At 39.7% G+C, this 27,171-nt stretch overlaps 1 protein-coding gene across 1 annotated transcript in view; it reads left to right on the top strand.

Moving 5' to 3' along the window:
• The window catches only part of NEK9 (NIMA related kinase 9), a 36,557-nt gene that overhangs the window by 1,195 nt on the left and 8,191 nt on the right, over window positions 1-27,171 (top strand). Inside the window, exons 2-18 of the mRNA XM_002914702.4 lie at window positions 1,661-1,838; window positions 3,590-3,645; window positions 4,185-4,255; window positions 5,604-5,709; window positions 7,469-7,600; window positions 9,154-9,264; window positions 10,340-10,404; window positions 12,706-12,756; window positions 13,216-13,408; window positions 15,202-15,346; window positions 16,099-16,299; window positions 16,488-16,534; window positions 17,732-17,887; window positions 19,557-19,665; window positions 20,682-20,843; window positions 24,207-24,377; window positions 25,369-25,428. Of these exons, the coding sequence (XP_002914748.1) occupies window positions 1,661-1,838; window positions 3,590-3,645; window positions 4,185-4,255; window positions 5,604-5,709; window positions 7,469-7,600; window positions 9,154-9,264; window positions 10,340-10,404; window positions 12,706-12,756; window positions 13,216-13,408; window positions 15,202-15,346; window positions 16,099-16,299; window positions 16,488-16,534; window positions 17,732-17,887; window positions 19,557-19,665; window positions 20,682-20,843; window positions 24,207-24,377; window positions 25,369-25,428 (2,014 nt within the window). The remainder of the gene's footprint in view (window positions 1-1,660; window positions 1,839-3,589; window positions 3,646-4,184; window positions 4,256-5,603; window positions 5,710-7,468; window positions 7,601-9,153; window positions 9,265-10,339; window positions 10,405-12,705; window positions 12,757-13,215; window positions 13,409-15,201; window positions 15,347-16,098; window positions 16,300-16,487; window positions 16,535-17,731; window positions 17,888-19,556; window positions 19,666-20,681; window positions 20,844-24,206; window positions 24,378-25,368; window positions 25,429-27,171) is intronic.

Below are 27,171 nucleotides of genomic sequence, written 5' to 3'. Positions count from 1 at the left end.
ACTAACCACCAATTGGATTTGATCCCCAGAGTCTTAAACTTGAGGACTTTGGATGATGATGATTCATCCATAAGTGATCTATCTGCAGTTCTGGGGTGTGTTCCAAGCCAGCATACTTTTGAAAGATGGAGGAGAGGGGTGGTTGCAAGAGAAAATCTTCAAGTGTTTTTTTTTTTTTTAATCTTAATGCAAGATTAATGTATGATTTTAGGGTTACTGTTAGTATCTGTTTTTATTTGTACTCATAATATGAAAAAGAGGAGATGATCATTGCTATTTCTGTTTTATAATTAAAGAAACTAAGACTGTATGTTTAAATCACTCGACACTTAAATTAGAAGTAAATCTTGGACTAGAACAGAGTTTCACATTTCCTCGCCCATGCTTTTCCATCATGTTGAACTTGATTATTGAGGTTGGCTTATGTTAAATTTGATTACACTTCCCAAAATTGGCATAGCATTATCCATATCACCAGATGTTTGTGAATTTACAAAGGTTTGATTAGAAGCAGCCCTTTGCCTCCAGAAGGTTGTATTTCAGTGGGAAGACAAGTTAGCCCTGTTAGTAAAAAAAATAGCATTTAAGTTGTATGTGTATATAAATGAGAAAGGATGCATAAATATCATATCAGTGTTTGAGTTCTGAAAATGAAGGAATGATTGCACTGAATAAATGCACAGTAAAAGGTTTATCAGGATATCCTCCCAAAAGTTTAAAAGACCTGGCAGAATCATTCTAAAGGATAGGGAGAGTGATTTAGGTGGGGACGTTCCTGGGCTGGAGAGCAGTATCAGTAAAGAATTTGGGTATTGTAAAAGGGAGTGAATATTGGGAGCCGCAGAAAAATTGTCATGTATAGAGGAAAACGCATGACATGTAAAAGTTATAAGAGATACAGAGTTGCAAAATAGGGCAGGTGAGGGAAGTGAACTCTAAGCGCTTAGGCATGATTTATTCCTATCTAGAAAGCACAAACAAATCACTAGAGAAATCTGAATTTATAAAATTAGAGGTAAGTTTAATATTTCCATTTTACAAGAGACTATGGTCAGCTCTAGATAACTACTGTCTCCAGTTCATTTCTCCAATATTCTAGCCCTACTACAATGTTTATCATGATTAGCAGTTTGTCATAATGTCTGTCAGTAGAATCTTTTTTTTTTTTTTAAGATTTATTTATTTATTTATTTGACAGAAGAGACAGCCAGCGAGAGAGTGAACACAAGCAGGGGGAGTGGGAGAGGAAGAAGCAGGCTCATAGCGGAGGCCTGATGTGGGGCTCGATCCCGTAACGCCGGGATCACACCCTGAGCCGAAGGCAGACGCTTAACCGCTGTGCCACCCAGGCGCCCCAGTAGAATCTTTGAGATCTACCTCTGTCTCATATTTTTACCTGGAATTGACATCATGCAAATTAAGTATAGCAACAATGTAACAGCATCTTAGTGCTTTACTTTCCTCAGTCCTGTAGTAAATTATAATGCTCAATTGTATGAAGAATCTTTAAATTCTGTTCCCTTTTTCTTTAAAGGAAAAAATAAAAGGAATCAGTCTCTGCCCGTCTAGGAAGTTTTCTTTCTAGGCTTACAGATCAAGGTGTGGATTCATCCTCTGCCAGGCTAGAGGAAAGCACGATACCTCTATTACTGTGTTGTAGGATGACTCATTGGTTGTGTGGAAGGAAGTTGATTTGACCCGACTGTCGGAGAAGGAACGTCGTGATGCCTTGAATGAGATTGTTATCCTGGCACTCCTGCAACATGACAATATTATTGCCTACTACAATCACTTCATGGACAATACCACTCTGCTGATTGAGCTGGAATATTGTAATGGTAAGGTAGAATTCAGTGGGACCTCCTCTGGCAAGACATTGTTGTGCTTATACTTACCTTGAAGGGGAGAAGAAAATAAGAGGCATATACATTGATTAAAAACTTTAAATGGATTTCTAGAGTTTAAGAGAAATAGTTCAAATAGTTTAAGAGAATAGTTCTTGGAGATTTTTTGAGTGATTTACAAAATAAGGGGAGGGATTTCCCCCTGCATACTCAAATTGTCTCTTATGCTTCCATCTTCAAATTATTTATTCAGTTGAATTTTACATTCACTTTTCAAGGTTTTTTCACATGAATTGACTTTAGGTAGGCATTAATGTTAGGCATCTAATTAGGCACTAGAAACATAGTGTGGCTTGGCACTGCTTGATGTAATATTTAACAAAATCTTACAAATGATATTTATATTGATTCAGCCAAAGCTATCCAATTGAAAAGTGGTTCAAAGCTCATAGCTGAACGAAAATGACACATAGTAAAACATGGCCTTAATTTATCTGGTCTCTGATTTCTTTAGACCATTTTGCTTGGAGGATAGCATAAGTATTAGCTCAGTTGCTAACAATATAGATTCTAAACCCATATCCCAAGCTCTGCTACTTCTTAACTCTGTAACTTTGCACAAGAAACTTCTTTGTGCCTCAGCTTCCTCATCTTAGTATGAGTTTATTAATAACAGTACCTATCTCCTAGGGTTGTTGCATTAAATGACTATGTAAAGCCCCTAGCATAGTGCTTGGTGTGTAGCAAATCTTTAATACTAGCTATTATCCTTATTACATAGGAGAACCCTCAAAGCCCTTTCTTAAGCTACCTGCTAAAGAAGTCCCAACATATCCTTCACTTAAATCTCTAAGGGAAAGCTCTTAGACTTCAAACTTTTTGTCTTGTCTCTTGTATACCATGATTGTTGCTGGTTCTGATCAAACCTAAATGTACGAGATTATATTAGAGATTTCTGAAGTAGCAGAAGCCTCAAGCAGTTAACTTCCTTTGTGGTTAGGAGGGACTAGAACAAATGGTAGATTTGTTGAAACACGGAGTTACTAAATTGCAGGGGAAAAGAAGCTGTGAAACTGAGCCAGGACTAGGGTGTGAGTTACAGTTTTAGGTAGGAAGTAAAATGAATGGCAATCATTTGCAGTCTGTTACTTGATAAGGGAAGAGGAGAAGCAAATTCGGACTTACTCCACAGAAAGGAGTTAGTAAAGGGAGTAATGAGTGGAAACAGTCTAGCGTGTCCCCTAAATTATGGGAAACCTTTTCAGTGTGAAGTAGTAAAAAAAAAGGAAGTTGTCGATGAGATACCCCTGTATGTACAAAACCGCATCACAGGTATAACCCAAATGTTCTAGTAATCACACCAGAAAGTTGTTACAATATTGCAGATTCCTTTAAAAATAGTTCTAGAAAAGAAAATCTTCTGATATGGAAGACATTCAAGGTATTTTACTAATTGGGATAATATAGGAATGGCCTTTATTCATCTTTTTTCTAAAAATGTCATATTTCCCATTTTTGTATTGAGCCTCATTTGTTAGGGAGGGGAATCTTTGAAGAAGACTTTGGATACAGTCCATGAGGGATGGGGAGAGTTTTATAAAGAGCCAAGAGAGAAGAAGGGGTTTCTTTTGGGGAGGAAGCAGAGTCCTTCATTTCCTGTGTCACTCGTTAAAACCCTAGTAGCTACAGGAGCCAAGCTTTGATCTTTATGAAGCAGTTCACACCTGTCTCTTGTTTAATTGCAGGAGGGAACCTGTATGACAAAATCCTTCGTCAGAAGGACAAGTTGTTTGAGGAAGAGGTAATTCATGCTTCTGTGGAAGGAAGCTAGAATTGTATTGTTGTGATTCTTGCATTCTAGGCCTGTATTTACTCTTCCAACAATGAAGAGTGTTTTTTTCCTTTTGTTCAGACTCCTTCCAGGCTCTGGTTGCTATTCATGAGAAAGGAAATCTCTAACAAGGAAGCTGTCTATAGCTGCTTCCTAAACGCTTTACCTCCACATCATGATTCTCTATGGGCTTTCTTTCCCGGTTCTGTTACTGCAGACTGGTATGCCCAGTTTTCTATACCTTTGCATTCTTCTTGGATTTCTTTCCACAACTCTGCTTCACCATACTATATTTTATGATGGCGTTGGAACTGTTTTATGATGACCTGCTTTTTATTTTTACCCCTACCACTTTTCTTTGCCTACTCAACCTCCAAGCAAGAGATGTCAGGTCATGTTGAATCATAACCTCTGGTTGCAGCTTCCTTTGTTTTGTTTGTTTTAGTGTGTGTCTTTATTTAAGTGGAATTTTTTGTTTCCAATCCAAATATATTTTTTTTTTTCTGTAGATGGTGGTGTGGTACCTATTTCAGATTGTTTCAGCAGTGAGCTGTATCCATAAAGCTGGAATCCTTCATAGGTAATGAATGAAAGCATATGGTATGGAGGGGCACCTGGGTGACTCAGTTGGTTAAGTGTCCAACTCTTGATTTCAGCTCAGGTCTTGATCTCAGGGTCATGAGTTCAAACCCTGTGTTGATCTCCACCTTGGGTGTGGGGGGGCCTACTTAAAAAAAAGGATGGATTCCTCCCCACCAGTCTAACCCCCACTTTGGATACCTCCCATCAGCACTATTATTTTTTTGGTTAAGCAGTGAAGGCTTTTCCGTTAATATAATTTAGGAAGGAAAGAGTGAGTAATGAGGGGTGTTACCTTCACTTCCTGAAGTTAAATTATGTTTGTGATCTAGGAAGAGTCTCAGTAGCTAAATACTGCTCAGTCATTTCTTTAAGACATATTTTAGAGTTCAATTCATTAATTCATCAGTAAAGTCTAGAAACCACTAAGAGAAGTGGTATTAGATTGGTTGGAATTCACAGTAAATGTTTTCTATGAGCAATAATAATTGGCATCTATTTTTAATTTTATAATTGAGTCTTAATTTAGATAAAAGCTACTTTGTATAGGTAATTTTAAAATTTTACCAGATCTTTGGGGAAAAACAGCTTTCTATTCATTGCTAGCTATAGGAAAGAACTATTAGAACTTTTTCACATTATACCCTTCTTAAGTGAGTCATTGATCATTGCTAGAGATTAATGTTGATTCACCAGTATTTATTTTTTTGTTGGTTTGTTCATTCAGTTAACAGGTGCTTCTCAACAGCTATTAAACGGCTACTACAGTTGCATATTATTTTCTTTTCAAAAGTTACAAAGAGTACTCTGTTTTTTTCACATCTTAAGGAAGCAGAGTGTGAACCAGGCACAGTTTGTGTGTGTTACATATGACCAACTCATCTTTAGAAAAATAGCCAGTGGTTTTATTTAGGTGAGCTACACAGCCTAATGCTGTTGCTGCTGGGATGTGCAGCCTCTTCCCTTGCCTTGACAGATTTGAAACTTTTAACACCAACCAATTCAAGGCATAAATTGAAGAGGCAGTGCACCTTATAGGAATTATAGGATTACCTGGGGCACTGTGTTTTCCATCTGGCCCTCTCAATTTTTCCTAACATCCTCAGTGATACGGGAGACATGCTTGTACTATGAAGCCCTGGAGAAGGAAGTTAATTCTCTGCCTCCACTCCCCCAAATCCCCTTTTCAATGTTACAGTACGTGGAAAGTGGTGACCACTGTTTGGGATCCCATAACAGTGTGAGCAGTGATAACCACTCATTTTATTCTCTACTAATTCTGGGCGGAGTCGGGGATAAAACAAAACAATTGTCTGTAGGAGTTTAATATACAGTATCTTTTTTTCCAGAGACATAAAGACATTAAATATTTTTCTGACCAAGGCAAACCTAATAAAACTTGGAGATTATGGTCTAGCCAAGAAACTTAATTCTGAGTATTCCATGGCTGAGACGGTAAGTATGTGTTGCCCTTGTCTTAATTTTTTTTTTCTTTTCCTTTCCAGTATGAGATATAACTACACCACTCCAAATCTCACATACTTTCCTCAGTATTCTTACAAGTTCTCCATATTTATAAAGCAAGTCTTCAGGAGTCTTTTTCCTGTGCTTACTAACAGTCATTTACATGCTTAGGTGTTCTTTCAAGAGTCGTTGTCCACATCACAGCTCTGAACTCATAGCCCTTTCCAACACTTTCTAAAAACAGGAAAATGGGGTGCCTGGGTGGCTCAATCATTGGGTATCTGCCTTCGGATCAGGTCCTGGTCCAGGATCATGTCCCACATTGGGCTCCCTGCTCGGTAGGGAGTCTGCTTCTCCCTCTCCCTCTGCCCTCCTTCCTGCTCTTTCTCTCTCTTTCTCTCTCTCTCTCTCTCACTCACTGTCTGTTTCAAATAAATAAATAAAAATCTTTAATTAAAAAAATAATCATAAAAATAAAAAAAATAAAAGCGGTAAAATGCTCTACCACTTTTTCTTTATAGATTTCAGTTTCTCTCTTATTTAGTATTTGAGCTTAGGATGTGAGACATCTCTTTTTGTGTTTCCTCTGAATTTTTCTGGTTCAGAAGCCCTATATTACAAATAAAGGCTGATGTGCAGAGAACAGTCTGGTGTTAATATCGTACGCCATCTCAACTGCAGGGCTCCCTTCTCACCTGATCCTAAGAAAGACCATTGGTAAAGAGTAGATATAAATTGATCTTTAAGGACAGTGATTTCATCCTTTTAGGAATTATGAAACCCACTTATTACTCTTCTAGTTTCGCAGTGCTCTGTCCTTGAAAGAACTTGAAAATGTAAGTTAATAAAATTAATTTTGTCCTGTTGTGTTTTTTGATAATGTCAAGATATGCCTGTAAGCAATTTAGAGACATCCAAGGATGCGAATAGCCAGGGTTGGGAGTCTGCTTCAGGAACTCAGTCTGCTGGTACGATGTTGCCATATTGAGCTTCTGAGGAAGCAATCATGGCCTTATATGGATTTTTCTCATCAAGAATAATCTGGTAAAACCAAGACTTGATTTTTTTTTTTTTTAGCCAGTTAAATGTAAAGAAGGAATGATATGAAGATTTATCAATGCCATATAAGCCATCTAAAAATTGCTTTGCTTTTCTGGTTAAAGATGGCTATCAGTTTTATTAGAATTTCTGGTGTCCTCATTGTCTCATCCGGGGAGAGGCACAACCTCTATTCAGAACATTTTTTTTTTTCCAAACCCATCCTTCAAGGCAGGAGTTCTTTTTTCAAATTTGAAACAAATTTCCCTAGCTGTGTTACTATTACAGAGGTCAAATTGAGCCATTTACTAAGTTTCAGTACTATGCACTTCGGTTAGAACTTTTGACCACTTTGTTATCATCTCCCCACTGCCAGTTTTTTTGTTTTTTTCCATTGGTGAACTTTTACTAAGTATGTCTTTATCTGTGTGAAGTCTTCAGTGGGCCTAAAGCCTCTGTGATCTAGGAATCACTGTTGTGCCTCCCAAATTACCACAGTGCCTTTAACCTTTATAATTGGTCTAAGAAATTTAATACGAAAAAAAGATTTCTCCCCATAGTGGCATCATCTCATAAAAAACTTTTGGGATAGGCTGATGACTACTTTACAGTTGCTATCACTATTTTGTAGGAAATTTACTTTAGTTGTTGAAATCTTAATAGAGTAACCTCAGAAATGAAGTTATTCTTTGATTGTTTCTTTGTTGTTCAGCTTGTGGGAACTCCGTATTACATGTCTCCAGAGCTCTGCCAAGGAGTAAAATACAATTTCAAGTCTGATATCTGGGCAGTAGGCTGTGTCATTTTTGAACTGCTTACATTAAAGAGAACATTCGATGCCACAGTAAGTTGTATTATCCCCACCTTGTCCTTGCAAATGGTATAACTTGGTTGAGAAAATCAAATTCTTTTATCCCTGAGTTTGATTTCTTCCTTAGAAATCAGCTGTGGGCAAACAAACAGTGTATTCAGGCAGTGGCTTGATGTAGTGTATTATTAAAACGCTATATACCAGATTTATCTTTAACTTCAGTTCCCAGCTGAAATAATCTTACTCAAGTGCTTTGAGCATTGTACTTGAATTTGTTGACTATAATTTTGAAATTGGCTCTAGAATCCACTATGTGGTGCTGCAGTTTGGATAAGCCATTTTTCATTTCATATGCTTCAGCCACATCATTTTTTTTTTAAAGTTAAGGCAAATTATGTAATACTCATTGAAGATTTTGAACTTTTGCACACTGACTCTTATATTAGAGGTTGTTATGAACTACAAATCCCTTTTAGTCTTTTTGCTTTTCTTCCTAAGTAAAGCCCAGTGTAAAGCAGTGCTTCTTCAACTTTCACACATATGGGAAGTCACCTGGGCACCTTGTTAAAATGCAGACTTTTTTTTAGTAGGTCTGGAGTGGGTCCCAGCATTCTGCATTTCTAACAAGCTCCCACATGATGCTGATGCTGCTAGTCCATGGACCAATCTGAGTAGCAAAAGTGGATTCACATCCAGTGCCCTCTGCAAACCATGTGTGAGAACTTAAGCAATTGTTTCAGAATTTCTTTGATCCTCTATTTCATTATCTATAACAAGGGAAAAAAATATATCTTTCTCATAGAGATGCTGTGATAATGTATACGAAAAATCCAAATGTAAGATAATGCAAATTCATTGACCTTTCATGAGACCTATTTATTTTTCTAAATCCTAAAGTTTATTCTGGTATATCATCTAATTCTTCTAAATAATATAGTAGAAGGAAAATGAGTTTTAGAGTCAAAACAGACTTGGTTGGAGTTATGATTCCATTATTTACTATCTGTGTAGTCTTGGGCAAGTTACTTTACATCTCTGAATTGGTAATCATAATAACCTCCTTGCAGGGGGTTTGCAAGGGTGCCTACCTAGCACACTGTGGTCTCTCAATAAAGGTGTTAATGGTATTATTATAATAATATTATTATCATTGTCATCTTATTATTTACTGCCTTATCTGTTGCAGCATAGTATCCCTTGCATAACCATTATTAGGATACATAAATTAAGGGGCAGATTACTTGGCAAAGGAGATACTTAAAGCCAGGAAGCATGGCTAATCTTGCTTTCCTTTTTCTTGGGATTCAATTGAAGGGTCAGATTATAATATACTCTGGGTATTATACTATTGGCCACATAGTCATATCTCCATGTTGGCCGTTCAGCTTCATTCCTTCTGATAGCAACAGTGTACCCCTAGCCATTTCTTGCTGATGCATACTAATAGTTACAAAAGAAATCAGACCTAATGCAGAATTATTGCCATTAAAAAAAAAAAAAAACAGCTAAAAACAGTCACAGACATTCAGAGCCCCTACTAGTAGATTATAATCTTTATGTAACCGAGAATAATCATTTTGTCATAGAATCCACTCAACTTGTGTGTGAAGATTGTACAAGGAATCCGGGCCATGGAAGTTGATTCTAGTCAGTACTCTTTGGAACTGATTCAAATGGTCCACGCATGCCTTGACCAGGTAAGTGTGACTTACATGTTGATCTCAGTTTAGGGCTTTCCCTTCCCACGATAGTGTTTGGAGTATGATATGCATAGATGAACATGCACAAAGTCACATTTGCTTCCCCAAGGTGGGATATATTTGTGGCTATACCCAGAAGAATAGTCAATGGCAATTCTTTATTTCAGGCAACAAATCCTTAGGCTTTATTCTGCTTTATTCTTACTTTATTGATTTATGAAATGATTTTACCATCTAAATTGTGCTCCATTTTTCATGATCAAGATTAATTTTCATAGATTGACTTTACAAAATTATAGTTAGAGGTAATTTAGAGTTCCTAGTGTGCAGAATATATATAGTTCTGTATGTGTTGTAGTGTAGCTCTAGGTTGGTATTATTCAAAATATGGTTCATGAACCATAGGTGTTAGAATTGCTAGGGAATGGAGGAGTTTTACAAATACAAAATGGGGCGCCTGGGTAGCGCAGTCGTGGGCACCTGGGTAGCACAGTCGTGGGCACCTGGGTAGCGCAGTCGTTAGGCGTCTGCCTTTGGCTCAGGGCATGATCCCAGCATTCTGGGATCGAGTCCCACATCGAGCTCCTCCGCTGGGAGCCTGCTTCTTACTCTCCCACTCCCCCTGCTCGTGTTCCCTCTCTCGCTGGCTGTCTATCTCTGTCAAATAAATAAATAAAAAATCTTAAAAAAAAAAAAATACAAAATGAAGATTCCTGAGTCCCACCCCAGACCCACTAGATCAGAATCTCTGTAGGTAAAGCCCAGAAATCTTTATAACAAACACTCTGGGAGATTCTTATGTGCTATATGTATGGCAATTTGAGAGGCGGTGCCATAACTGGCCAAGTAAGGAAGGTGCATTCTCATTCATGTACAAATGTTGATGATAATGAGATAATAACGCATAAAACATGGAATGTGACATAAGAAATTGTTTTTTGGAACAAAAGGATAATACACAGTTATCTTTGAGTAATTAGCATACAGCCTTCTAAGAGGAAGTAAAATGCCTCTTCAGACCCCATTTTGGCCTTTTCCTTTAAATTAAAACTAACTCAGTTTGTACTTTTAGGATCCTGAGCAGAGACCCACAGCAGATGAACTTCTGGATCGCCCCCTTCTCAGGAAACGCAGGAGGTAAAGTACAGAGAAGTCCACTCTGTTGTCTTTCTATGGATGATTGACTGTTAAAGGCCTGATCAGAGGACCACAAGAGAGGGCAGCGTTTCCTGACTTGGCCACTCTGGTGCCATTTGCTACCAACATCTCTGCTTTTGCTGCTTGAGAGGAGCTCCTGACTTTCACCTCCTTAGCCTGTGCTATTTTGTTCCGAATTTGTACTGATGAGACCCTAGAGCCCTGCACTCCCCTCATCTGTGAGTTTTAATCTAGGGTTAGGGCATTAGAGTGTAGTAATTAAGAGAGGAGGGCTCTCTCTTATTTTCTTTGTCAAGTTATTTAACATCTCCGTTCTTTAGTTTTCTCTTCTATAAAGTCAGGTACGGTAAGGATTAAAGGAGGGAATGCATATAAAGTGCTCAGCCCAGGGCTTTTCCCAAGATGCTCAGTGATCGTCAGATAGTAGTATGGATTTAAAGTGGGCCTTTGCTTTTCAGCGCATTCGTTTAGATGGTATGTTGCAGTTGGAGGAGTCTTCTTCAGAAATCAAGCTTGCATGATTGTTGACGTGTTACTTCCTGAGATTTTTTCTGTGTTGGAGGTCCTTTATCCCTCATGTCCTATAGGAGGCTTCAAACCCAAACTTAAAGGAAGATGTATTCTTTGTTATTCTTTTTTTTTTTTTTTTTAAAGTAATCTCTACACCTGTTATCGGGCTCGAACTCATGACCCTGAGATCAAGAGTCCCATTTTCCTCTGACTGAGCCAGCCAGGCACCCCTTTATTATTCTCATCCTGTTGTACTATTTTTGTCTTACTGTCCTTCTTCCTCCCCTACCAGTTCTTTGTCTCTATATCTTCCCAATATTCAAACCTTTGCTCTGCTCTTTTTTCAAGTCTTGCCCTTAGATACATTAAGTATATACTTAATTCCATAATCTTTGTCATTTGGTCAGTACCTTTATTTTGTTGTGTCATTTAATTAATCTTTTCTGGTTCTTGTCCAGTTAAGGTCTAGCCAGTGTTTTAGTGCCTCGAATTACAAGTAATACTCCAGAAACAGCACTATGACCTTCCACTTATGTTTGACGCATATTCCAGCAGTGTCACCCTTTGGTGCTGGTTAAGCATATTTAAATTTTTTATCTGGCTTATTTCCCAGCCAGATAATCACTATTTTAATTTCTTTTCAAATATTTCCATTGATAATTTTTAACTGCAATTTTTATTGCAATAATTATAGATTTATACACAGTACTTCATTAGAACTTTGTACTTTGATGGAAAAACATAAGACAAAGAGCTTTCCAGATAAAGCACAGACATAGCAAACTCTGGAAACTATTGAGGAAACACTAAGTCCTATTTGACTAGATTAGTGGTTCTAGACCTGGGGCTCTCAATAGCAACACCTCAAGAACTTTCAAAAACTACTGATGGCTAAGTACCACCCCAGGAATTCAGCTATAAGTGTTTTAGACAGAACGAGAACCCTGGGCTAGAATACGGGGAGTAAGTAGAAGGAAAGAAGGCTGGAAAGGTAGGTAAAGAATGCTGAATGCTAGTAGACAAAGAGATCTGTGCTTAATTCAAGTTATAGTACAGTAGTGGATGTTTCGTGTGATAAGGGGCATGCCTAAGGAATACTCAGCAAACTAATCTCAGTGTTAAATTTGTACAGGACTGATAAAGTGGTTTGGCAGTATGGTGAGTCAAACCTGTTAGGAGGTGCTGCTGCAGTCTAAGTGGGAAGCAAAGCTGCCCAGAGCTAACGTGGCAACCCTGGAGAGGAGAGGTGAATATAAAGGGCGTTAGATAGGTAGAATCTGTAGGACTCAAATATTAAAGAAAGGGAGACAGCTGAGTCAAAGGTGACCGAGGTTTTAAGCTTAGTCACTGGGAGAATGGGGTGTGCCAGTTACAGAAATAGGAGAGTCAGAAAGAAAAGCTGTGTGGGAGAAAGAGAATGAGCCGAGGTTTAGAGATGGTGAGTTTGGGAAGTCAGTGGGCAGCCTGGATAGAGAGGTATCTAAAATGTGCCACACAGGTTCTCTAGGTTTTCTGTTCCAGGTGGGAATGTTTCTTGGAGAGAGGAAATAAATGGCCCCAAACGGCTCGCCCCGTCTTTTCTAATAATATGTCCAAAGCCAGGCCCGTATAACTGTTTGAATCATATCGAGGTACTTTTCCAAAAGTATTGTCACGTTGTGGAGGCACATGGTTTATAGAGGATTAAATCTGTGAAATGTATTAAAGAAACACTGGTACAATGTAGGAACCTATTCTTGCACTCATGTATCTTTGCTTTTCTTTTGGTAGAGAGATGGAGGAAAAAGTCACACTGCTTAACGCACCTACAAAAAGACCAAGGTAATGCCAGGAGACTCGTAAAAAGTGATACCTCTTAAATTACCATCAGGGGGTCTTTCTTTCTTTGGTCCATGCATTGTTTGATCCCAGTAAGCAGCCTTTGGCATCCTTGAGAAGCCAACATCTGCATAAATGTCAGATAGTCATTTCTGAGAAAACAGAAGGCTATAATTTCATCCTCGTCCTGAAGTGGACATCATTACCATGATGAATGTTTAAAAGTTGGAAAGTGTAGGTGTTATGGACCAGACTGGAATCTGATGTGGCTGAGCTGTGATGAAGCCCTAAGGCAGGAATTGCAAGGCCTGCTATGATAGAGGGTTGAAATAAGTTGTCGAGAAAGAACATACTTTCTCATACCATAATTGGCGGTTCTTCTCTGGGAACAGACTGGAAGCATTTTTCTTTGATATAGTTTTTTTATGTTAAATGTGCCTTTGTTCTGGGGGTTGTTGACAGGTCAAGCACTGTGACTGAAGCACCCATTGCTGTGGTAACATCACGAACCAGTGAAGTCTATGTTTGGGGTGGTGGAAAATCCACTCCCCAGAAACTGGATGTCATCAAGAGTGGCTGTAGTGCCCGGCAGGTGTGTGCAGGGAATACCCACTTTGCTGTGGTCACAGTGGAGAAGGAACTGTACACCTGGGTGGTAAGTGAAAGCTAAGTACTTTAGAACAGTGATATAAGCCTAATTGTTTAGTGCGATGAGGCTAAGTATTTTGTTAGTTGAACGCGTGCTGCAGGAATGGCAGCATGGGGTGATGGAATGTAAGCTCTTATGAGAGCAGGGATTTTGTCTATTTAGTTCACTGAGGTATCTTTCCCCAGTGCCTGTACATATTAGGTCATTTGTAAATGTTTTTTGAATGAATGAATGAAAGAGAGAAAGAAGGAAATAAACAATGAAAAGAGCCCTAGGCTTGGACTCGGGAGACTAGACTCTCATTTTCTGCTGGGTGATTTCAGAAAGTCACTTAATTACTCTGTTCTATTACCATGAGTTTCAGAGCAACTAGTATCTGTGAAATAGTTTTATAAATAAACAAAGCAGTGTACCACATCAGGAAAATTCTAAGACCTGTATCAGTGATTGAAGATAGCTAGGTATATCTTCAATAGAATTTTCCTTTGTTCCCCTCTAGATTTCACCCTATCTCTCACCTTCTGGAACAAATTGCCTGTATTTGCTATCTGTTCTCTTTATCTCCCACTTTACTCCTCATTCACCTACAATGCAGCTTCCATCTCTGCCACTTGACTGAAACTACCTTTAATAAAATGACCTATAAATTGTGAACATAAAACAGATACTTTGGGGGCACCTGAGTGGCTCAGTCAGCTGTCTGCCTTCAGCTCGGATCATGATCACAGGATCCTGGGATCAAGCCCCATTTCAGGCTCGCTGTGGAGAATCTGCTTCTCCTTCTCCCTCTCAAATAAATAAATAAAATCTTTTTAAAAAACAAACAGATACTTTGTTGTCCTTACTTTCTTGACCTCCTGGTAGCATTTGAAGTGGTTGATCTCTCCCTCTGTGAACCTTTGTCTTCCCTTGGCTTCTATGAGAGCATCTTCTCTTGGCTTTTCTCCTGTCTCTTTGTGTCCTCTCACTTGTTTCAGGGTGCTTTTCCTTTACCCAACCTTGTCTTAGGCCCTCAGTTCTTCTCACTCTTCCTCTTCTTCCTGAGAGAACTCATTTTTTCCAGTAGTCTCAGATAACTTCTCCACAAGGACAGGCTTTGTCCCCAGTGTGTGACAGAGTAAATGCTCAATTATTGATAGATTGAAAGAATGAAGGAGTGATTTGACCTCTGTTATAGAATGTTAACTGTTACTTCCTTAAAACCCTGTCCCTTAAAGAACTAGCCCCTGGGGGGCTGCCACAAATGGAGTGAAATTATCATCCCTTAAAAAAATATTTATATAAGGACTTACAGTTGAGTTCTTAAATGAAAAGAATTACTTTTCTCTATAAACCTGTTGAAACGTCATTTAGAACTATTCTCAGTGCTATTTAGCAGCCTCTTTGACGCAGCCAGATTCTTTATAATTGTTCCATATTTTGGGGAAACTGTGACCAAAATTTGTAAAGCTTCTAATAAGGATTTCCAAGAGGCTATACTCCTGTAGAAAACAATAAAATTAGACTATATAAAGAATTTTTTTTCACCAACACCCTTGGACTTGAAGGAGAAAGAATTGGGAATTGGGAATGTGTTCTTTTAATCTTGATGAGTATCAGTCTGGATACTTTTTAAGTTTTACCTGTTGGCAGGGGTTTTGTACTACCTATCATCAAATGGTTGAATTGCCTTACAGATTTTTTTTCATTTCTAAATTTCCAGCTGATATTTTCCTATGGTTTTTTTGATAGGAAGTTATATTGAAGATTAGCTTTTGGCATGAAAAGTTAAAACTTCACAAGACCTCTTTATTTCACAGAACATGCAAGGGGGTACTAAACTCCATGGTCAGCTGGGCCACGGAGACAAAGCCTCCTACCGACAGCCAAAACATGTGGAAAAGTTGCAAGGCAAAGCTATCCGTCAGGTGTCCTGTGGTGATGATTTCACTGTCTGTGTGACAGGTAAGCCATCAACAGAAAAGCATCCCAGTGCATTAACGTGGGGTATTGTACTTAATGCTGTATAGTTTTAGTTGGGATTTTATAGCAAAAAACACTATTCAAAGAGCCAAAAACAGTGAGCAGATATACACATTAATAACAACATCCCCAATTTGCTGTAGTATTAGGGTGGTTGAGAAGCAAGGAAAGGCACATGGGTAACAGAGAAGAGGCGTTATCAGGAGAAATATGGTGTATGTTCCAGTTGGGGGGGAAACTAATGTTACCACCTAGTCAGGTATGGATAACACCAAATCAGGAATCAAGAGCTAAAGTTTAGTTGTTTTTTTTTTTTTTTTTAAGCCGTTTACATTTTTTTCCCTCAAATTTTTATTTAAATTCTAGTTAGTTACTATACGGTGCAGTGTTGGTTTCAGGAGTAGAATTCAATGATTCATCACTTCCATACAATACCCTGTGCTAAAGTTTAGTTTTCATCTTGCCATTACTCACTTTTCGTTTTCTCTAGAAAATAGAGATGGCAGCAATAAAATTTCAGCATGGTTCTACCACTTTTTAAAAATTATTATAATAGTACCCGTGACCCCCTAAATAAAAACAGCTCTGGACTTACACAGTCTGTCCTTTGGATTTCTCTGACGTAATCATTTTGTATGAGATCCCGGGCTGGAATAGTCTCATTCTAGCCCTGCCCAGCTTTCTGATTGGGCAAAGTCATTCTTTTGATGGGTATGCCTTCCTTCCTTTTGCAGATGAGGGTCAGCTCTATGCCTTTGGATCTGATTATTATGGCTGCATGGGGATAGACAAGGTTGCTGGGTCCGAAGTACTAGAACCCATGCAGCTGAACTTCTTCCTGAGCAATCCAGTGGAGCAGGTCTCCTGTGGAGATAATCATGTGGTGGTTTTGACACGAAACAAAGAAGTCTATTCTTGGGGCTGTGGCGAATATGGTAGGTGTAGCTTTGTCTCTGTCCACTTATTCCCAGGAGCCAACTTGACTTCAAGCTTGTATGTGTCTAAACACATCATATAGCCTGTACTTGAGAAGTGTTGATTCAGTAAAAGAGAATGTTACAGAACATTTTCACTGGGAAGAAGGACCTTATTTTAATGGTTTTCTCTCTTATGTGTGTCTCAGGACGACTGGGTTTGGATTCAGAAGAGGATTATTATACACCACAAAAGGTAAACTCAGAAGCAGCTTCTTCCTAAAGCTTATCTAGGTCACACAGACTTCAGTAATAACACAGATTCCTCTTTCCCTGGCTCCTCATGTCAAGGTGTTCATTTCTGAAATATTTTCTATCTGGGAGACTGACAATCCAGGATTCCTGATTTAGCACTATGTGGCCTTGTCATCTGACTAAATTATAAACAGTTGAGAAAAAGGACATAGCCATTGTGGACACTCTGGAATCACATTTTACTCAGGAATAAGAGCTGAAATCAGCATGTATCATGAAAAAGTCACATTGAGCTAAATACACCCCAGAAAATTCCTTGGGAAGATATTGGAAAGCAGTATATTAACTCTTTACCCAGTGCAGCCGTTTTCCCCTCCGATTTCCACAGTTGAACACCATATGTGTTTGTATTTAGGGTCATGTTTTATGAAACATAGTATCTACTTAGTCTCAGCCCTGCAGGAGTGAGCTGTGCAGGAGCTGGCACAGCAGCTAAAAGCAGCTGCAGGAGGAGTGTGGTCCTCTGGCTCACCGCCCACTGGAAGGTTGACTGAAATCGACTATACCATTCACTGTTAACTATGTGTATTTACATTTAAACAATTAACTTACATTATTTGTGGGACCATGGCGGTTTCTATTCTGAAAAGGCTATAGTGGGAACACTGAGGTTTGAGTTCTCAGGTTTCACAGACATCCATCCTGTCCCTTTACCATCCCCCAGCCCTGTTGAGTTAGCTTAGAGGGATGTGAGCAGTTGGAAGCCCTGGCTGCTGTCTCAGTATTCTGTCACCTCACTTATAATGTGACCAGACTAAGACCGTTTAGGGCTACTGAGTTTCTTCTATAGCTGTCATGGGGCCTACCATCTCAGAGGACAAAATCAGCAATGGGTTGAAGCTTCTTTCCCAGTGCTTCCTGAGAAGTTTAGGACCTACTACTAAAACAAAACAGCCTTTGACAGGGCTGTCTGTTTAGCCAAGCTGGAATTGCCTTCTTTCATTTAATTATCAAACCTGAGCTCCTTGTTGAAAACTGTAGTCTTCAAGCTGCTGGGAAAATCTGAAGAGGATAGAGCAGTCTTTACTGTGGGCAGTTCTGCTAAATGCAGGACATCACTTTTGAAAGAATTTAAGGGTTTTTTCCTAATGCAAGTTACATTTGGGTTTTTTTTTTCCTGATTTTTTTTTTCATGCAGGTGGATGTTCCCAAGGCCTTGATTATTGTTGCAGTTCAGTGTGGCTGTGATGGGACATTTCTGCTGACCCAGTCAGGCAAAGTGCTGGCCTGTGGACTCAATGAGTTCAACAAGCTGGGTCTGAATCAGTGCATGTCTGGAATCATCAACCATGAAGTGAGTACCCTTTGGTGCCCTAACCACACTGTCAGAACTTTTCTTAGGTTGGAATTTCTTTGGAAATGCTATTGGTTAGTGACCATGGAATTTCACCTAAGAATAAAGATTTCACAGACATTATTATGTTCAGCAAAAGAAGCCAGCCACACAAGAGTACACACTATGTGATTCCAGTTATATGGAGTTTATGATGGCAGAAGTCAAAGTAGTGGTTGCTTCTGGGAAAAGGGGTATGGGTATTAACAGAAGGGATCTTAGGGTCATGGAAATGGTCTCTATTTTGATCTGGGTGATGGGTTTACATTAATATGCATACAGAAAATTTTTTTAAGCTGTACAGTATTTTATAGTGTATTCTGCCTCAATAAATGATTACAAAGAATCAAGTGATGGAATTCAGATTCTACCCTATCACTAAAATAGGTACAAGAAAATTAACATGAAAAGAAACATTTTCATGCATCACCTCCCTGGAGAGTTTTTTTAGATTTTTTCTCCCAAATCACTGATCCTGTACAGGCTTAGTGAATATAATTACCATTCACTTCCTTCAAGGATGTCATGAAATTTCACTGCCGATATTAAGTCTTCGTTTCCTCTTTGTGTTAATATGATGAGTTTTTGTCATGTTCTAAAGAATCAAATGAAGAGACAAAGGTTTCCAAGGGCGCCTGGCTGGCTCAGTTAGTGGAACATGCGACTCATCGTCTCAGGGTCATGAGTTCAGGCTCCACATTGGGCATTTCGCCTACTTAACGTAAAAAAAGAGGGAAAGACAGAAGTTTCCTGATGCAGTGAATAAGAATTTTCAAACAGGGCGCCTGGGTGGCTCAGTTGTTAAGCATCTGACTTTTGGTTTCAGTTTAGGTCATGATCTCAGGGTCCTGAGATTGAGTGCCAAGTCGGGTTCCATGCTCGGCATGGAGTCTGCTTATCCCTCTCGCTCTGCTCCTCCTCCCACTCTGTCTGTCTGTCTCCTGTCTGTCTCTCCCTCTCTCTCTCTCTCTCTCATAAATAAATAAAATGTTTTTAAAAAAAATTTTTAAGCAATCTCTGAAGTTATGATTCTCAACTGGGAGAGTACAAATTTGGGGCAAGTCTGGGTAGGGTGTCTTCATAGCTTGAAAAGGCATATTTAGAATTACCATTACTTAAGATTTGGGTTTTTATTATAACATTGGGCTTGTTGTGAGATTTTCAACCTACATGAGCGGAACGTGGGCTTTAACATGTTGAGAACACTGCCTTGTCAATGAAATTAGATCACAGTAAACTGGTTGCGTTATGGGCTGGAGAAAGTCCTCAAGATTTTAATTCTTTGCCCTGCCTTTGTTAGGTATGCAGTATCTATAACCAAGACAAATGTCAATGGCTCTGCCTCATGTAGATACTTTCTGCGATATAGAGTTCATGTTTTGTATACTCTTAGATTAGTATCTCAAACTTTTGTTGTCAGAAAGTCCTGACTCATACCCTGATTAAATTCTCTGATTACATATTGAGCTTATTTCATCTTGTATTCTGTTGGATGTAAAGCTAGCTGGCACCTTCTTCTTAATAACAAATTTGCTTAAAAGCCCTTTTGGTCACCATGACAACATTCTCAGCCCACTACCCCTTCATTTTTACCTCATGAGTCTTTGCTTTATGTTTTACCTTGTTTCAGGCATACCATGAAGTTCCCTACACAACCTCCTTTACCTTGGCCAAACAGCTGTCCTTTTATAAGATCCGTACAATTGCCCCAGGCAAGACCCATACAGCTGCTATTGATGGTGAGTTGATTTACGACTTTCTACACAGGCCTCAGTATAGCATACTTTTTATTCTCTTAAATGTTAGCTCTTCTTTTTTTTTTTTTTTTAAGGTATTATTTTTAAGTAATCTCCACACCCAATGTGGGGCTCGAACCCACAACCCTGAAATCGAGTTGAACGCTCCACTGACTGAACTAGCCAGTGCCCCAAGTATTAGCTCTTCTTTTTTTTTTTTTAAAGATTTTATTTATTTATTTGACAGAGAGAGACAGCCAGTGAGAGAGGGAACACAAGCAGGGGGAGTGGGAGAGGAAGAAACAGGCTCCTAGTGGAGGAGCCTGATGTGGGGCTCGATCCCAGAGCACCCGGATCACGCCCTGAGCCAAAGGCAGACGCCCAACGACTGCGCCACCCAGGCGCCCCCAAGTATTAGCTCTTCTTAACAATATATACATTCTCCGGTTTTCCCCCTGACATCCAGTATTATCTCATTAACAAATTAGGCGTTCAAATAAAAATGCACAGTCATTCCATCCGTTAATGAGAATGCCACGCCTTTAATTAGTGCCACTTATGAGTTTACTAAGTTAGGTAGTACCCATTTTCCACATTTAAAATACAGTATTAGAGGGACACCTGGATGGCTCAGTCAGTTAAGCATCTGCCTTCGGCTCAGGTCATGATCCCAGGGTCCTGGGATCAAGTCCCACATCAGGCTCCTTGCTCAGTGGGAAGCCACTTTTCCCTCTGCGTGCTGCTCCCCCTGTTTGTTCTCTGTGACAAATAAATAAAATCTTTAAATAAAAATAAAATACGACATTAGAGAGAATATACAATATTGAGTCATTTCCTGGGTCAAATTGGTCATAGATTTAGATACCCTAGCTGCCGTAGGTGCGAGATTTTGTGGCTAGCTTTCTGTTTGTATACTCTTAAACAACCAGAAGCTAGTCCATGGAACTCTACATTGGCTGCATTTTCCCTCTGTTCCATGCCCCATTTGTGCCTGGTTATTTGTTTTTATTCTCTCTTAGAGCGAGGCCGGCTGCTGACCTTTGGCTGCAACAAGTGTGGACAGCTGGGCGTTGGAAATTATAAGAAGCGTCTAGGAATCAACCTGTTGGGAGGACCCCTAGGTGGGAAGCAAGTGATCAGGGTCTCCTGTGGTGATGAGTTTACCATTGCTGCCACTGATGGTGAGTCTGTACACACCATTTCAAGCTTTCTGGATGATAGCTATATTTTAATGTTTGACTGGGAAAGAGGTGGACTGGTTATTTATATAGCCTGGTCATACATTTACTTTTTATTTATGTTAAATTGGTGTCCAGTTGTTATGCATATGGAATTTCATTAACTTTTCATGTGTTGAACATAGTGATTGTTTTTACAAAAAAAAAAAATTTCTAGGTAATGGCAAACCTAATATTCTGAGTCCCTACTGTTTTTTTAACTTTTTTGGCTAAATGTTTTTGTTTTTTTTTTTTAAGATTTTTATTTATGTATTTGACAGAGATAGAGACAGCCAGCGAGAGAGGGAACACAAGCAGGGGGAGTGGGAGAGGAAGAAGCAGGCTCATAGCAGAGGAGCCTGACGTGGGGCTCGATCCCACAACGCCGGGATCACGCCCTGAGCCGAAGGCAGACGCTCAACCGCTGTGCCACCCAGGCGCCCCTTTTGGCTAAATGTTTTAAGAATTATTAAATATTTCAATATATACCTGACCCCTCACCTGTTGGTTTCGGTAAACGTTGGCTGGGTGACTGGAGAGAACGACGTAATCTAACCTTGCTCCTTGGCCGGGGTCGGCCACACTGCAGTGATGTCCTCAGGGATGTCCTCTACTTCCTCACTGAAGTAGATGCGAAGGCTTGAAGGGCGGAACACTGTGTGTATCTTGGCTTCCAGAGTTGGAATTGGCATAACTGAATTTTCTTCTCTTTCCTCTCATTGCTCTTTCTTCTCCGCAGCATCTGCTTGCTCTTTTCACCGCTCTTCTTCTTTACTACCACTTGAGCTAGTCTTGATTCCCTTCCCTCTTTTTCTGCTTTCTTTTCTCCTTCTCTTTTTCCTGTATCCCCTCTGAACTCTTTTTTTTTTAAGATTTTATTTATTTTTTTGACAGAGAGTGAGAGAGCACAAGCAGGGGGAGTGGCAGAGGGAGAGGGAGAAGCATGCTGATCAAGGAGCCTGACATAGGGTTCGATCCCAGGACCCTGGGATCATGACCTGAGCCAAAGGCAGTTGCTTAAGCGACTGAGCCACCTGGGCACCCCCCTTCTGAACTTTCTTGATTGTTGTAGCCACTTCTTTCTTGTGGCTGGTGAACAGAAAATCACATTTCATCTTCTTGTCTTTGGACTCCTTTCAGCGTTTTCGTTGCTCATGATCTAAGGTGCCTGTGTGTCCTTTGGTCTGTGCCTGTTGTATACACATGAGGGATCCAGGGACAGTGTCAGATAAGTGATCTGTTACCATATTTAAGTGAATCAGCTTTTCGGGTGGCATGTTGGCCTTCCCACTTGTCCCAAAATGAGGGACTCTAGGGAGCAAACTGTTAAGGTCAGACTAAAATGGAAATAAATTTCATGGAGATAAGTGGAAATATTACCTAGAAAGACTGAGTGAGGATGTCACTGAGGATTAAGTAAGTGCTGCAAATACAGTAGTAGTTGCTGACAGGAGGTGATGTTTCTTCAGTACATCTGTGTCCTTCACAAGGTCAGCTTCAGAATGAGGAATGTAGAATTGGATTCTGTGGTTGGTTGGGCATATTACATCCTAATAAATGCTTTTCTACTTCTCTGAACTGTACTCTATCATCTATTCACACAGCCAACATAAACTGAGTGTCTCCTGTGCTCCAGGTCGTCTTTTAGGCTCTGGGATTATAAAAGCGAGTCTCAGCCCCCATCCTTAAGGAGATCACAGTAGGGTAGGGGAGACATTCATATAAACAGACTAGTATAGGCAGATAGATCAGGTGCCATTGATAGCAGTACGTGACCCCTCTAAACCCTGGAATGCCCAGGACTCAATCCTTCTGTCTCTCCACTGTCTCCCATAAGTGAGTATTACCTTAAGTTCCCCCTATTCACTAACAGCTTTATGTCACCACCCCTGAACTCCAGGTTCAAGTTATTCATCAGCCCCTAGACTTAGATGTCTAAAGGTAGGGTGGCTTTAGAGCTTAGTTTTCCCACGTCAGCCCTCATTGATGCTCTGATTTGGATAAGAATTTATAGGTACCTCAAACAAACTTACTATAGTCAAAATCGGACTTTTGATTTTCTGCGCAAATCTGTTCCTCTTACAGCTTTCCTATCTCACTAAATGGCAGCTTCATTCTATACCTCACATTCCATCCATCAGCAAATCCTATTGATAATCTGCATAATATATCTGACCCACCTTCCCCCATCTTCACTACTACAACTCGTCTCCCTGCTACCACTCTTGGTCCCCTGCAGTGGATTCTCCTCATGGTAGCCTGATGGATCCTTTTAAATACCTACTATCACTCCTCAGAATTTTTTTTTTTAAGATTTTATTTATTTATTTGAGAGACAGAGAATGCAAGCGTGCATTCAAGAGTGTGCTCGTGAGTGGGGGTGGGGCAGAGGGAGAGGTAGAGAATCTCAAGCAGATTCCATGCTGAGTGCACAGCCCAACATGGGGCTTGATCTTATGACCTGAGCCAAAACCAAGAGTTGGATACTTAACCAACTGAGCCACCCAGATGCCCCTACTCCTCAGAACTTCTAATGGACTCCTTTCTCAGTTAGTAAAAACCAAAGTCATTACAATGGCCTGCCTGCATGGCCCTGCATGACCAGGACCCCATCGACCTCCTGACCTCTTCTCTGACCACTGTCTCCTCCCTTATTGTGCTCCAGCTGCAGGGGCCTTCATATTCCTTGTTCATGATACTCATGTTACCAGCGTAGGACCTTTGCACTTGCTGTTCTGCCTGGAAAACTCCTCCCCTAGATATCCACATCTCTCTTTCTCTCTCACTTCAGTCGGTCTCTGCTCAAGTGTCGACAAGTACTTCTCTGACTACCCTATCTAAAATGGTGATACCCCACTATTGTTCTTTATTTCCACTTTTCTTTATCATTTATTTTTCTTCGTAACATTTATGACTATGAGAAGTATTAGATAATTGATTGATCGGTCTCCTCCAGCTAGAATGTCAGTTCCACAAGGGCAGTGGCTGTTTTGTTCACTGCTCTATTCCTACACTACCAGCAGCGCCTGTCATGAAGTAGATGCCCAGATACTTAATAATATCTGAGTGAATGACCAAAAAGAGTTGTTGAATGAGTGGATGGATGGATGGATGGTTGGATGGATGGATGGCAGTACATAGGAGAAGTGGTCATTTTTCCAGGTTGGCATCAGGATTGTTTAGGTTTTATTTAAGGAGATAAACAGCTTTCTCTTGTTTTGTATATAATGGAAAATCTTTCTAACCCTAGGATATAAAGATGGGGAACCCAAAGAGTAGGGAAATTAGTTTTCTATTAAACTATCTGCTGTTTGATTTTTTTGCCAGATAATCACATTTTTGCCTGGGGCAATGGTGGTAATGGTCGCCTGGCAATGACCCCCACAGAGAGACCACATGGCTCTGATATCTGCACCTCATGGCCTCGGCCTATTTTTGGATCTCTGCATCACGTCCCGGACCTGTCTTGCCGTGGCTGGCACACCATTCTCATTGTCGGTAAGGATTTCATACGTAAGGGGTTGAGGTGGATTTGACAGAGAGTAGACTCACACCTAAGATTCTGATGGTCAATCTTAGAAACAGAAGTGTCCTGAAGAAAAGGGGCTGTTCCTCTAAGTCTCATAATAGTGACACCATACCTGGTGGTGGGACAGAACATTGTCATTTCCTGAGCTTTGTTGTTTGCCACCTTCTGATCATTTTTTAACATGATAACTTTGCTGGCTCCTTTGCTTAGAATTGTTATCTCTAGTGGTCCACTAATTAATTGGTTGTCTGTGTTCATACTTTTGTCAGAAACATTAAGGATACCTTTTAAAAGAAACTAAATCATAACTGTTTTCTGCATAAAGATCACTGTCTTATGAACTAAATAATGAAAGCCTGTGTGAGGGTTTCCAAGTCCGTGTTTTTAGATCAGTGGTTCACAACCTTGCTGCACATCAAATCACCCAAGGAGCTTTTAGACATCCACTGTCCTTTTTTTTTTTTTTTTATAAAGATTTTTTACTTATTTATTGGATAGAGAGAGAGATAGCCAGTGAGAGAGGGAACACAAGCAGGGGGAGTGGGAGAGGAAGAGGCAGGCTCCCAGCAGAGCAGGGAACCCGATGCAGGGTTCGATCCCAGGACTCCAGGATCACTCCCTGAGCCAAAGGCAGACGCTTAACAATGGAGCCACCCAGGCGCCCCCAGAAATACACTGTCCTGACCAATTAAATCAGAATCTCTGAGGTGGGACCTAGGTGTTGTTACTATTTAAAGCTTCTCAGGGAGCTCCAAAGAACAGTTCAAGGGGAGAACTGCTACTCTACATAGTGAATGCAATTAGAGTAGCTAGTGGTGTTCAGTATCTAGAATAATAATTATAAAGTTACCTGGAGTGAGGGATAGCTGTTATCTCATAGATTAACTCCCTATTCTAGTCTTCTCACTTTTCCTGCCTATAGCTGTCTACAGTGCTTACCTACTGAATATTTTTCCTCAGAGAAAGTATTGAATTCTAAGACCATCCGTTCCAATAGCAGCGGCTTATCCATCAGAACTGGTAAGTAGCAATGTCTCAGGTCCCAGTGGTTTTTCTGCACTGTGGGTCTTTGGGTTGGATTCCATGTAGTATCCAAAAAAGGGTAATAGGAAATATCTTTGGGAAATGAGGAATACGGTGATCAAGATAGGATCATATTTTGGTGGATTTCACAATAAGTCATGACTTATTACATTGTGGTCAGAGGGAGAGTACATCTTTGCCAACCAAGCATATGGAAGTAATTAGGTAGCTTGCCCAATATTGTAATATGGCTTATGTATTGTTTCTTTCCTTACCATGCTAGGGGCTATGGGTTCTGTCTTCTCTTTACTTCTACCATGTTCACGGGGTTATTCCAGTCTATAGACATAGTCTTTCAAAACAGGCCCTCAGAATTAAAAGTTGGCTAAACTTTCAGTGTGGTTAGGAAAAACAGCCCAAAGCTCTCTGATAGTTTCCTTTGGCTGCTTTTTGCATGGTTCTCTGTTATTTGGGACTATGACAGGAAACTAAATCTGTGTCCCTTTTTGGTTTTCCATTTGCTCCAAAGTACCTTTACTCTTTGGTATCTCAGAACCTGGATTCTGATAGTTTGTAGAATCAAAGCAGATAAAGACCCAGAATGAAAGCTGATTAATCCTCGAGAAAGAAAGTTGAATGTCTGGTGTGGACTTGCACTCTAGTTACACACACATACATCCTACCTTTTATTAGTTTCCTTTAGTAATCTCCTGTTCAGCATTTACCTGTGCATGTTAATATCTGTCACAAATGATATGTCTTTTTGCTAAGCACAGCTATTCTCTTACAGCTTTGTTTTGGTGGAACAGTATTTAATGGAAAAAATAAGATTAAAAGCACATATCCATTGGCTGGAAAATGTAAACCCCATAAGGGCAGGGATTTTTGTCTTTTTTTATTCATTAGTTTTATCCACATTACCTAGAAGAGCGCCCAGCGGACGGTGACTGTTCATTAAATATTTGTTAGTTGAGTGTCTTCTAAGCATCCAGTGGAATATTATACAAGAGTAGAAATGAACATCTACAAATAGTTCCCTCACGTGAAATGTAGAAAGCAAGTTGCAGCAGACTATGTGCCTTACTATATAAAGTTCAAAAACAAGCCAAATTAATATATTGCTTAAGGATACATAAATATGTGATCACTTTTTTTTGAAGGAAGAAATGATAAAAACAGAATTAAATCAGTAGTTATGTCTAGGTAGGAGGCCAGAGAAGGAAGGCGTTCACAAGGCAGATGTGATAAAGGTAATGTTTTAGTTCAGCACTGTCCCATAAATCTTTCTGCAACAGGGGAAATGTTCTATGTTTGTGCTGTCCAACACCTGAAAAGTAGCTACTTGAAGGAACTGGACTTTTTATTTTATTTAAATTTAAATTGCCACATATGGCTAGTGACTACCATATTGTAAAGTACAATTCTAGTTCTTCTAGTGGTAGATTTATGTTTTTGTTTATTTTGTTAGGTAGCAAAACTTACCCATATGTTAAAAGTAGTCTTCTATTTCAAATGTAACCTAATTTTTAAAAGCCATTTAAAACAAAACAAGCTTCTGAGCTTTTGTTGGCCTCCAGGGTTCTGCTGCTGTGGGCTCACAGTGCAGCAGTCAGTCTGTGAGCCACTGTAGCTGGTGGTCATGAACAGTCCTTTATGCTTAACTTTAGAATATACCGTGCAATTGTTTTTTTTAGCTTTGGCAAATTTACTTTCTTAAATATATATTTTTTGGCCCATTTC

This window comes from Ailuropoda melanoleuca, chromosome 14 (genome assembly GCF_002007445.2).
Source record: "Ailuropoda melanoleuca isolate Jingjing chromosome 14, ASM200744v2, whole genome shotgun sequence".
NCBI classification, from domain to species: Eukaryota; Metazoa; Chordata; class Mammalia; order Carnivora; family Ursidae; genus Ailuropoda; species Ailuropoda melanoleuca.
Note: the sequence above shows the minus strand (reverse complement) of the source record. Positions and strands in the feature narration are given on the sequence as shown.